General features: G+C 26.5%; 1 protein-coding gene across 30 annotated transcripts; it reads right to left on the minus strand.

Moving 5' to 3' along the window:
• Positions 1 to 4,994: 4,994 nt before the first annotated feature.
• LOC112726880 (G-box-binding factor 3-like) lies at positions 4,995 to 11,308 on the minus strand. 30 transcript variants are annotated; one of them, XM_072208816.1, is made up of 13 exons: positions 10,895 to 11,280; positions 10,645 to 10,773; positions 10,341 to 10,381; positions 10,076 to 10,173; positions 9,784 to 9,900; positions 9,669 to 9,706; positions 9,514 to 9,582; positions 8,975 to 9,146; positions 8,788 to 8,856; positions 8,394 to 8,435; positions 8,146 to 8,303; positions 7,535 to 7,584; positions 4,995 to 5,329 (listed from the first exon to the last, which is right to left on the minus strand). In XM_072208816.1, the coding sequence occupies exons 9-12, from the start codon at positions 8,851 to 8,853 to the stop codon at positions 7,557 to 7,559; spliced, it is 294 nt and encodes a 97-aa protein (XP_072064917.1). In that variant the 5' UTR covers positions 8,854 to 8,856; positions 8,975 to 9,146; positions 9,514 to 9,582; positions 9,669 to 9,706; positions 9,784 to 9,900; positions 10,076 to 10,173; positions 10,341 to 10,381; positions 10,645 to 10,773; positions 10,895 to 11,280; the 3' UTR covers positions 4,995 to 5,329; positions 7,535 to 7,556. The 30 variants fall into 30 exon arrangements, 25 of the variants coding, with proteins under 25 accessions (XP_072064917.1, XP_072064915.1, XP_072064929.1 ...); XR_011868322.1 differs by lacking the exons at positions 9,669 to 9,706; positions 9,784 to 9,900 and adding an exon at positions 7,711 to 7,780; XR_011868320.1 differs by lacking the exon at positions 9,514 to 9,582 and adding an exon at positions 7,711 to 7,780 and having other exon boundaries at positions 8,975 to 9,495; positions 9,583 to 9,674; positions 9,784 to 10,173.
• Between the last annotated feature and the right edge of the window lie 776 nt (positions 11,309 to 12,084).

The following is a 12,084-nucleotide window of genomic DNA, read 5'->3' on the forward strand; positions in this document are numbered from 1 at the left end:
AAGATTCGGAGGTGGAAGGAGAAACCTTAACTTACAGGAAGATCAAGATTGAGAATGAAAATTGAGAATTTAGATGTACATGTTTTGGAATTCCTTTTTAGAGTCTATCTAATAGAATAATGCCAAACATATGTTTGTTTTGGTAGAAACATTACTTTTTTTTAGTTGTTAATTTTTTTTGTTCTTTTTTATTTTTATGTTTAGAATTTAGAAAATTTTTAAATATAAATGAAATTATTTGGTTATTACTTATAGTTTTATTTTTCAATTCGGTTCATACCGTTGATATTTTATTAATTTCTGATTTAGTCTTTAATGTCATAACTCATAAAATTATAAATTTCTCATATGAATTATTATTGATACAATTAAGTTAGTTATTAATTTTTAATGTGTACTTATTCTAAAAAAAAATCTAATTTTAATTTTTAATTAAAGTATTATGTTTAAAATTTTAAATTTAAATTCAAAATATACTTTTTTATTTTTAAGTAAGCAAATGGGTTTAAGAATATTTTTTAAAAAATTTATATAATTTATCTTTATAGTATACAAATGGGAAGCTCATATGCTGACGTGGCACTCATACGTTGAGTCTGAGAGTTTATTTGCTTAGGTGTCGTCACTAGAAATTTTTAGAATTATATTTATAAATTATAAATGATTATTTACTTAGGTTGTTATTTTCAAATTCAAAATTATTTGTTTGGGTTGTTTCACTTAGGTTGTTATTTTTAAAATTTTAAATTATCTGCAAATTTAATTCAATTTTAAATTAAAGTCAATTAAATTTAAAAAATTTTAGTCATGAGTCAACTATAAAAATATAAGTTATGAGGCATATAGAACACCACAATTCAAAGTACATCGATCGCTTTCTTTACATATATCCAAAATCTAAAATTACTCTACTTATTTTAATGGCTGGTATTCACAAAATTGCAGAGACCAATCCTACAATTGACAATTTGTGTGTACATATACAAGTGATACGGTTATGCACACTACCAAGTTACAAAAATTCGCAATTGCCATACTCAATTGAGATGGTTTGACTCGATGAAGACGTGAGTTTCTTACTAATTTTTTTATATTCTTTTAAATTTATATTATTTATATTTTAAATTTGTTTGTTTATCCCCATTTAATTATTTTTTATTTTTTTTAACAATTATAGGGAGGAATAATACACGCTCCTCAATTAAGAGAGCTTCTGTGTCTCGATTCGTGAATTTGCTAAGAGAAGAAATATCTTACCAAATAAGATATTTTGGTGTTGGGAAAGAGTTGTGTAGAGATACTTGATCCACTTCTATTGGTAAGTTTCAACCAATATTTAGTTCTAAAAACATTAGTGATGATATTTTTAATGGTATTTTTTATATTTTTTATTATTAATATATTATATGATACCCTGCATTGAAAGGAGATTTATCGGATACACCTGCACTTTTTCTCAACCTAATTGATAAGATCTTTCTCTTCATTGTTGAAGTTCAAATATATGATAATCCACATTTTCACCTTTTTTATAAAGTTAAGATGACTGATAATGTAGATTTCATAAATAAATTTAAAAAGCTCACCTATTCAAATTGTGAGTCCAGTTATAAGTGTATTTTTATTAAAAAACTAATTTATTTTTTGCTTCTATGGTTATTAGTAGTATATAATTTATAAATAATAATTAATAATTTAATATTTGTAATTTTAGGATGTTGACTATACTGGTAGTTTGCTTCCAACTTTAAAAGCATTCTCAATTATTAAAGGGGAGGAAGTAGAAGGTGCTAAGGTATTTGTTCAAAAAAATGAATTTTTTGTTTGTTTGTTTTCTCAAAGTTAGAGTTTAATTTTATTCAAAAAACATTATTGAGATAAAATTAAACGTGAGAATGAGGTCTTTAATTTAATATAGTATTTTGTACATAATTTATTGCTTGAATTATTCAATAAAGTTGTGGACAATGGTGAATCTGAAGTGTTGGAAAATGCTATTACATCATCCAAGCGACTATCTTCGGAGTCGAAAGATTCGGAGGTGGAAGGAGAAACCTTAACTTATAGGAAGATCAAGATTGAGAATGAAAATTGAGAATTTGGATGTACATGTTTTAGAATTCCTTTTTAGAGTCTATCTAATAGAATAATACTAAACATATATTTGTTTTGGTAGAAACATTATTTTTTTTTGAGTTGTTAATTTTTTTTTTGTTCTTTTTTATTTTTATGTTTAGAATTTAAAAAAATTTTAAATATAAATTGAAGTTATTTGGTTATTACTTATAGTTTTATTTTTCAATTCGGTTCATACCATTGATATTTTGTTAATTTCTGATTTAGTCTTTAATGTCATAACTCATAAAATTATAAATTTCTCATATGAATTATTATTGATACAATTAAGTTAGTTATTAATTTTTAAATTGTACTTATTCTAAAAAAATCTATTTTTAATTTTTAATTAGAGTATTATGTTTAAAATTTTAAATTTAAATTCAAAATATACTTTTTTTATTTTTAAGAAAGCAAATGGGTTTAAGAATATTTTTTAAAAAGTTTATATAATTTATAAGCAAATATGCTAATTTCAAAAGATTATATTAAAGTAAATAGAATTACCAATCTTATTAAAATGTAAGATTCTTATACTATTAAAAAAAATTAATTTAATATTCTTTTATAGTTAATTCTATCTCTAATGTTGTTATGACAAAATTAAATTAAATAAATTTAATATTCTAAAAAATTTAAATATTTTTTCTAAATTTATGTAATTTATAAGATTATTAATTTTTAGATTGTATTTAATTTTATTTATTTTTATTGATAAATAATAGGATTGATACTATTTATGAAGAAACTAAAAAAAATTATTTTTAAATTAACAAATTTCTATATTTCTAATGAACAACGATCATTTAATTAGGAAATTTTATTTAAAAATTTAAAATTTGCACTAGATAATTAGGAAACTCTATTTAAAAATTTGAAATTTGAAATTCTAATACAAATTCCTAATTAAGTGATTTTTTAACCGTTTCGATTTTTAAATTCAAATTTTTTTTATCTGTCACATTTATAAATTTTCTCTTTACTCAATTTACAATGTTATTTTAGATTGTCACTGTACAATAGAAATAATTTCATCTTTTTCTCTTTAAATATTTTTTCTAAATTTACGTAATTTATAAGGTTATTAATTTTTATATTATATTTAATTTTATTTATTTTTATTGACAAATAATAGGATTGATATTATTTATGACGACACTAAAAAAATAATAGGATTAAAAAATTTATTTAAATCATGAAATATTAAGTTAGTTTTATATTTCTAATATGAAACATTGTTGATATAATTAAGTTAGTTATTAATTTTTAATGTGTAATTATTTAAAATAACCTAATTCTAATTTTTAATGGCTAATTTAAACACTTTGTTTAGACTTTTCAATTTAAAAAATATTTTTTAATTCTTAAATAAGTAAATGTCTTTAAAAATATTTTTTTTATTTACATAATTTATAATAAGTAAATTTGCTAACTACAAAATATCATATTAAATTGAATGAAATTACTTATTTTTTTAAAATTTGAGATTATTTATACTATTTTAAAAAAATTAATATATATTTTTCTATACCTAAATTATTTTCTATCGTACCTAAAAAATTGAACTAATTTAGTAGTTCAAAAAAAATGGAGAATTTTTTTGCTGGTGTGACGCTAATACATTGAGCTTGAAAATTATTTACTTAGGTGTCATTATTAAAAATTTTTAAAACTTTATTTATAAATTATAAGTTATTTATTTAGGTGGTTATCTTTTAAATTTGAAGTTATTTGCTTAAGTTGTTTTACTTAGATTTTTATTTTTTAAATTTATGTTATTTACTTAGGTTGTTAGTTTTAAATTTTTAAATACGATTTCTTAAATTATTATTTTTAGATATTTATATAATTTATAAGGTTATTAATTTTTAAATTGTAATTAATTTTTTGTTTTTATTGACAAATAATAGGATAGATATGATAAAACTAAAATAATTATTTTTAATTTTTATTTTTTGATTAGATTAAAAGAGTTTTATATTTTAAAATAATATTAAATTTTAATTTTTCTCATGCCATTATTTTAAAAGGAGTGTAAAATAAAAATATTAATTAATTAATTAATTTAATGATAAGATCAGGAGTGACATATACAGGAGGTTAGGATTCAAGATGTAGTTGTTAGGGATGAAATCTGTGCTTTTAAATAAGATAAATGTGTTATTCTAGCTATTCACATCTTTCACATGTAGCATGAGATACATGTTTCATAATTATCAAGATACTCTAGCAATTTGTAAGAAATATATGGATATCTTGATCTCTTATTCACAATGACATGTAACTCGAGTTGGTAAGATTTTGGTAGAGTTAATAGTCCAAAGAACTTAAAGGTTGAAAACTGACCAAATATATTATGTAGAGTGTTCAAAATTAAGCTTGACGTGATAACCTCCGATTTTAAGCAAGGGATACCATTCGAAGTGCAAGATACATGTATTGCTCATCATTTAACCTTATTTTTAGAAAAAAATTTCGTTAAATTATTTGCACAGTTATATATTTATCAAAGTATATATATAAAATAGATAGTTTATTTATAACATATTATTTTTTTATCTTTTTATTATAATGATGTATATGGTAGAATTCTAAAAGAGAAGTCCACTACATATTCATATTCTTTTGTGGTTGAGTGGAGACCACAAAATAACAAACACAATTCAAATTGACCGATTAATATTGTTAAGATTGTTCGACCGTGTTCGGCACCCAAAATTATTTAGAGCTATGTCTACATATATAATTCATGGACCATTTGCTCAAAATCTCCCTACATGAAAATGGGTACTAAACTAAATATTATCTTAAAACATTCAATAACACCACAGCTATTAATGATAGTGGATACCTATCATGTAGAAGATAAGACACAAAAGTAGTCACTGAAAGGAAGAGATTCCATATGGATAATAGGAATGTAATTTCTTACAATGCATATCTACTAATGTCTTATCAAGCGCATGTTAGGGATTAGTACTACAACAAGTCAAATACTATTAAATATTTGTTCAAGTATATGAATAAAGGTTCAGACAAGGTGGCACTTGAGGTTTCAAAAGAAACTTTCCGTAGAGAGGATGCTCAAGTTATTATGAGGTCAAACAATTTTTTAATTGCGGGTATTTGTCTGCACGTGAGGTTGTGTGGAGAACTTTGACATATGATATTCATCGGAGATGGCCTTCAGTGATGAGATTAACCTTTCATTTGTCTGAAAAGAAAAATATCATCTTTAAAGACAATGACAATCTTAAAAAAATCATGGAATAAGAGAAAGAAACAGATACGATGTTCTTAGAATGGATGGAGGTCAACAAAGAATTTAAAGCAAGTCAAACTTTAACGTATGTTGATTTTCCAAATCAATTTGTTTATGATAGAAAAGAAAGGGAATGACATTCACGCAAGAGAGGGTATTCTATTGTGAGGTTAAACTATGTTCTACCGGGTATAGGTGATATCTATTATATGAGAATTTTGTTAACTGTTCAGAAAGGTTGCACAATATATGAGTCTATTATAACAGTTAATAGGATTAGATATCATAACTTCTAAGATGCTTTTTTTTTATTGGGACTACTGTATGATGATAGAAAATTTATTACAGCTATTAATGAAGTTTGGTCACCAATTGAGAAAACTATTTGTGATGTTATTGATATCTAATAGTGTTAGCAAACTAAATTGTATTTAGAATGTAACTTGGACATTATTAACTGACGGGATACTATATAAGAGGAGAAAAATATTGAAAAACTAAGGTATTTCATTGTGGTAATTAAATCATTATTACATGTAAGACTTTACTTGCCAAAATCAGTATTCACCTATGGACAGCTTTACGTTGCTTTGTCAAAAGTTAAGAGTCGCAATGGCTTGAACATTCTAATTCTAGGCTAAGATAGCAATCTAAAGTCATTAACAACAAATGTCATGTTCAAAGAAGTTTTTAATAATATTTAGGTAGAAAAATAGTATTTTCGTTTTAGTAACATGTGTTATGATTTATACTTTTGTACGAATATTTGTCATAAATTTAACTAATTTATCTATTACTATACTTTTAGACTTAAAATAAAATGTGTAACATAGAGAACAACATCGTATGGCAATTGTTTATCTAATGATGTTCGTAAAATATTTTATTGTCGATCAACTTTTGTTAGTTTTTTGGTATAAAGTTTAGTGCAAAATTGATATGCTATCAATACAGTTATATATATTCTTATCTTTTTAGGTCTCTTTTCTTATTGTTCAAGAATATAATAAATTTTAAACAGATTTATTTGTATTTTATTCAAATAAATATAACATAACATATTTAATACACTTATTATATAATAACGATAATTGTATTATACTAAAGTTAAAAAATTTATGATTATAAAATACTATTTTTAATTTATCATATCAAATTAAAATATAAGTCCGTGCATCGCACGAATCTAACACTAATTTACAAAATTTATGATTGGAGTTTTATATTAATGAAAAATATGTAATTAAATTTTTAATAATTATTTTTCTTAAAAAATTAGAAAATAGGAATGTTTATTTTAAAAATATTTTATAATGCATTTTATGAGGACTTAAAAATAATTATAATTGGCGAGTATATAAATTACAAAAAATTATAAAGAATAATTTTGGTTTCTCTAATATTAAAATTCTAATTTCATCATTGTATATATAATGGGTGAGTACGAATGAAATATTTTTTTTCCATTGACTACTTATATAGTTTTATTCGTGTCTTATAAATAATATAAAAATTTAGAATTATGAGGTGCATACTAAAATTAGTGATCAGTATAAAATATATGTTAAAATATAAATATATATAAAAAATAAAATAAACTAAATATGTATTTATATACCAATATATTAGTGACTGATTTTACTTATTTTAGTGACTGATTTTAATGTTCAAATAATATTTTTAAAAAATTTAACATATTTTGATGATATTCTCCTGTTATTACGTTATATATACATGAGTATTCAATTATTTTTTTTAATCATATGAAAAATTAGTAAGCACTTTTTTTTAATAAAATAAATCTTATATATTAGAAAACTAACAAGAGTTCATGCTCACATGAAATTTTCTCTCTTTTTTTTTAAATAATTTTTTTTATTTCTGCAGTCAAGTTAGAGAATATATTTATTAGATTTCGAATTCTATGTTAAGTTTTGTAAATGTTAGTTTTTTTTATTTCCAACCCAGTTTTTCTTTTTTATTTCTGATTTGTTGGACAAAACGGAAACCCAAGTGCCCAAAGGAAAGAAACAGCTATGGCTTCCGCATCTCTCTTCTTCTTTCTTCCGTTGAGTAATGTTTGCATTTTTATTTAAACCTTGTTCGTTTCATAGTCTGCATTTCTAACAATTTTTCTTTAAGTTCAACCGACAATACCTTCTTCTTCTCTGGATATACTTCAAAACTCCAATCGTCGCTGCTGTGCTCTTTAATAGAAATTGCCAAATTTCAAAATAAAATAAATATAAAACGAGCAAATGGATATTGCAACCAAAACATATGCATGAAATTCTCACAACCAACAAGAATGCCAATGGAGGCAAGTGGCATACCAGTATCACTAACCTCCAGATGCAAGTGTCATCTAATCTTTTCAGTTTTCATAGCTTTAATATAGAATTTCTAAAAACAAAGTACAAAAATAAATCAAATGGATGAAAAATGTAAAACATAATCATATGTGAATTGATTAGCCCATAAGACGGAAAATATCATAATTTAATCTTTAATTTTGTGAAATCAATTTAAAAAGAAAAATAAACCATTGGCAACATGGTCAACCAAATGCATGAAAAAAATTTATCCATAAGCACCTAATAGAATAACTAACTCATGGACTAGTCTTCTAAATAGAGGGATAAAATTTAAGTTTAATCCCATTAAAGAGTATCTGATTTCTCCTCCATGACCCCACAACGTAAGAATTCAAAAAAAAAATAAAAAAGAATCTGCAAAAATTTATATAGAAGGAAAATAGACTAACAAACCTCTGTGACAGCTTGTTTTCAGTTCTAAGATTTGTACTATCAGTATGGCCATTCCCAATTGACATCGCAAGCCCCTCAAACCCTTTCAGTTTCTTCATCAAACCCCGATTAGAATTTGCAGATTTTGGTGGCATCTCCATACTTAGAGGTGTCCCAGTCTTCAGCATTGCATCAATAGAAATGAAACAAAAATTAATATCATTCTATGCCTAAATTAGGAACTGATCTCAGAAAACATCATAGCTTACAGCAGGTGAAGATGGAACTCCTTGTCCGTGTGGATATGGCCCCTATGTTTTAGAAATATATAATTCACAAGAACATAAGACATAATTCCAACCAATAAAGCCTAAATAATTACAACACCAAAAAAAAGCATATATAATTAAGCACTGAAAAGCTTTTATGATAATAAAATAAATAAATATAAATATTTGAATTATCTAGGTACACAAACAGGATCAAAGAAAACACATTTGACATTTCAGTATATTAGTTTCTCTTATCCTATTGTGAACTATTGATTGATATCATTACAGTAGAAGCCAAACATTCATGGGCAATGAACAAAACAAGCTCCAATTTTTTATAAACCATGAAATAAATTGCATGAAAGTAGCTAGACTTACAATAGGAACTTACAATAGGAATGGCAGGATGAGTATAAACCCCTCTAGGTGAATAAAGTGCTGCATAAGGTGGCATCATAGGCTGAAAGAAATAGAAAAAGTTGGCAAGTTAGATTTGGCAAGTAGTCAGCGAAACACCAATGAAACCAAACCTTGAGTTCAATTTGAAGAAGAAAACTTGTGAAAAAACAAAACGGTACCTCTAACTTGTCAGCGAAATACAAGATCTCACACAGCTAGTTCCAATTCCAAGCACTTTCAAGTGCCACAATTAGAAAGAAGTGGAAAATGGGGCATGCAGCAGCCCCTGTGAATCTTTCGAAGATGTTTCATCCTTGGAATTTTTCTTCTCTGCTGCAGCAGCCTTGCCATCTAATAAAATATTCACCCGTGTTAAACTAACGCAATTTAAGATCCAAGAACTTAAGACAGTTATTTAACATTGTAAGTACAAAAGCAATTGAATGGTTTAAAGCTTGCTGATCTTAAAAATATGGTTGAAGACTTGAGTAGTAATGAGGGAGGCCAGCCATGTTGGAGGTACTTTAAAATATAATTTCCTGTATGCTTAACAAGAAGACTAATATTTTTTTAATATGATTCAGGCAAATGGATCTGTATGAAGACTCTCCAGCCAGTTCTGAATACAGTACAGGATCAACTATCCTCCCTCTCTCAGCTGGTGACATTATGGAACACTCTTCACACCGAGATATAGAAACTGAAATGAAGAACATACCATTTAGGACATTGCCATATTCTAAAAAGGCTTCAGCTAATTTCTCTTTCGTGGTAGAAAATGCTAAACCTGCACCAAGATTTTCATTCAGTTCATCTCACGGGCAACAGCAAAACAAGAGAATTTAAATTTCGGGGCAAAGGCAAAAAGTGCACCTTCTCCTGTACATATGCATTGCAATTAATTAATTAATCTGCATTCATTGCATCACCAGTTACTAATAATATAATCTATTCTAAGCTGCTCATTACTCATAACTAATATACTAACGTTGTTCATGTTGAGAACAGTAAGAAGCTGGTTTTTGTATTCCACTCCCTCACACCTGTGAATGGGTGAGGTTAAGCCATGGTGGTTTGTTTGATCCCTCTTTAGTGTGTTTATGACCTAAATCACCAATCATAACAAGAACAGGAAGGAACAAGAACATGCATGCAAATTCCAGATAAAAAATCTCAGCAATTCAGATATATAGTTCATAAACGAATTTATTCTATATCACAATCATAGAAATTGTTATGTTTCAGATTTCACAAATTACAGGAATATACAAAATTCATACCTTAGAATTTAGAAACTCAGTTCTCTGCAGCAGCAACAGGGAAGGGACAAGGCTAGGGTTAAGGATAATGAAATCAGTTCAGTCATTAAATCAAACACCTATTTCAAAAAGCAGTTCAGTCATTAGATCAAACACCTCGTCTGCACAAACACAACATTGAGCACATATATCTATCTAATTATCCACTGAGACTAATTAACAAACAGGCCTGAAAAACAGCACATTACTGCATATGAAAATCATGTAAATATTTTAAAGCTCATACCTTCCAAGAAGAACCTCTGAATTTACAGCACCTAGAGCAAGCTGAAACAAAGAACACAGTTTATTAACATCAACTGATATTTGCCAGAGTAATCAGATTTATGAGATGGTTTACGATATTGATAGGGCACAAAATTATTGCTGTTAATCTCATTCTAATCAGTCACAGAGTAATTTCAATCTATGTACTTAGCAGATTGCATTTCATGAACTGGTATTTATAGTTCCTTCAAATGTAAAATTCAAACAACAAATCTTCCAATTTCTTTTTCCAATTTAAGACTATGGTAATCTCTCCATCTTACCTCAGAAGCAAAACTCCAGAAGGCACAATACATTATCTTCAACGCAAAACTTTTAGCCATAACAATTAATGGAGCTACTTCCAAAACCAAATTCGAACCTTGAAGAAGATTCAAGAACAAAAATCTAAACTATAAAACAAAAGTGGAACAGATCGAGTTTTAGATGCAATAATAACATATGAACATTTGAATTCAACAAAAAAATATAGCTTAATAGCAATTCCAGAATCTAAAATAAATAAAGAGGTACATGTAGGTTTCAGATCTGGTGACACGATGACTCAAAGAGGCTGTGAACGGTGAGGATGGATGGCGCGAGACAGAGAGAGACATAAGCTGAGAGGCGGCAGAGGGAGCTCGTGCAACGCGAGCAGCAGAGGAGGGAGCTCATGCGAGCGAGCGGCGGCGGAGGGAGCTCGTGCAAGCGAGCAGTGACAGAAGGAGCTCGTGCGACGCGTGTGGCGACAAAGCAGAAACGACGGAGAAGTCACACTTGCCCTATTTTCAACTCGAATCAAAGAGAGAGGAGAAGAGCAAGCTTAAAGGAAGGATAGGAGAAGATGAACGGTGATTTGTGTTGAATGAAGTTTCATCATGGTGTGTTCATCAGAGTTTAACTTATTTTAAATTAGCGAGGGATTTATTAGATGTTACAGAGGGATTTTGTTATTGGTGATAGTTTCAAATTTCAATTTCAATTTTATCGACAAAGTTACCGAGGGATGTTAAAATCTGTCGGTAAATTTTGTGAAAATATTTTTATCTTTTACCGACGAAAAATTTGTCGAAAATTCGTCGGTATTTTCGACAGTAAAATTTTGTCAAAAAAATCCGTCTGTAATCTGCTATTTTCTAGTAGTGTAAATTATAAATTAATAAAACTAATTATAATTAATTATATTGTTCCATTCTTGACTGATTATTAATTTGTTCCATATACTTTTTCATTAATTAATGAGAATAGTAAAAACCACAGAGAAAAAGAATGACTATGTCAAAATTTTAACAAAGATTTAGTTATTAATTTAATATTTTTGTAATATTTAAATTTTAATAGAGGTACATTATTCTATATTTCTATAACAATTTATTTTAGTATAATTTTATTTATATAATTGATTTAGGTAATTAATAAATTAAAACTTTTTTTTAATATTGGTAACAGTAGATTTAGTGAATCTTCTAATTAAAAATTATATTTTATATTTTATGTAGGGAACGGTGGCATCTTACTATATGAAAGAAAAAAAATTGAAATCAAATAAAATCAATTCAAGAAATAATATGCGAAGAACATGAAAAGAATCGGGCCAAGTTAATAATAATAATTTTAGAAATATTTTCTTTGGCTCCATTATATCTATAAATAGAAAGTTACTTCTTCCACTAATACGGAGAAACAAATAAAAAAATATGGGCCTGCTACACATACAAGTTTAT

The sequence above is a fragment of the Arachis hypogaea genome, chromosome 12 (assembly GCF_003086295.3).
Source record: "Arachis hypogaea cultivar Tifrunner chromosome 12, arahy.Tifrunner.gnm2.J5K5, whole genome shotgun sequence".
Taxonomy (NCBI): domain Eukaryota; kingdom Viridiplantae; phylum Streptophyta; class Magnoliopsida; order Fabales; family Fabaceae; genus Arachis; species Arachis hypogaea.

Excerpts from the sequence above, each read along its gene's own strand:
- LOC112726880 (XM_072208814.1), bottom strand. The coding sequence starts at position 8,853 with ATGATGCCACCTTATGCAGCACTTTATTCACCTAGAGGGGTTTATACT. Across the intron at positions 8,436-8,787 it reads CTCATCCTGCCATTCCTATT|GGGCCATATCCACACGGACA; the intron begins GTAAGTTCCTAT and ends TCTAAAACATAG. Across the intron at positions 8,304-8,393 it reads GAGTTCCATCTTCACCTGCT|ACTGGGACACCTCTAAGTAT; the intron begins GTAAGCTATGAT and ends GCAATGCTGAAG.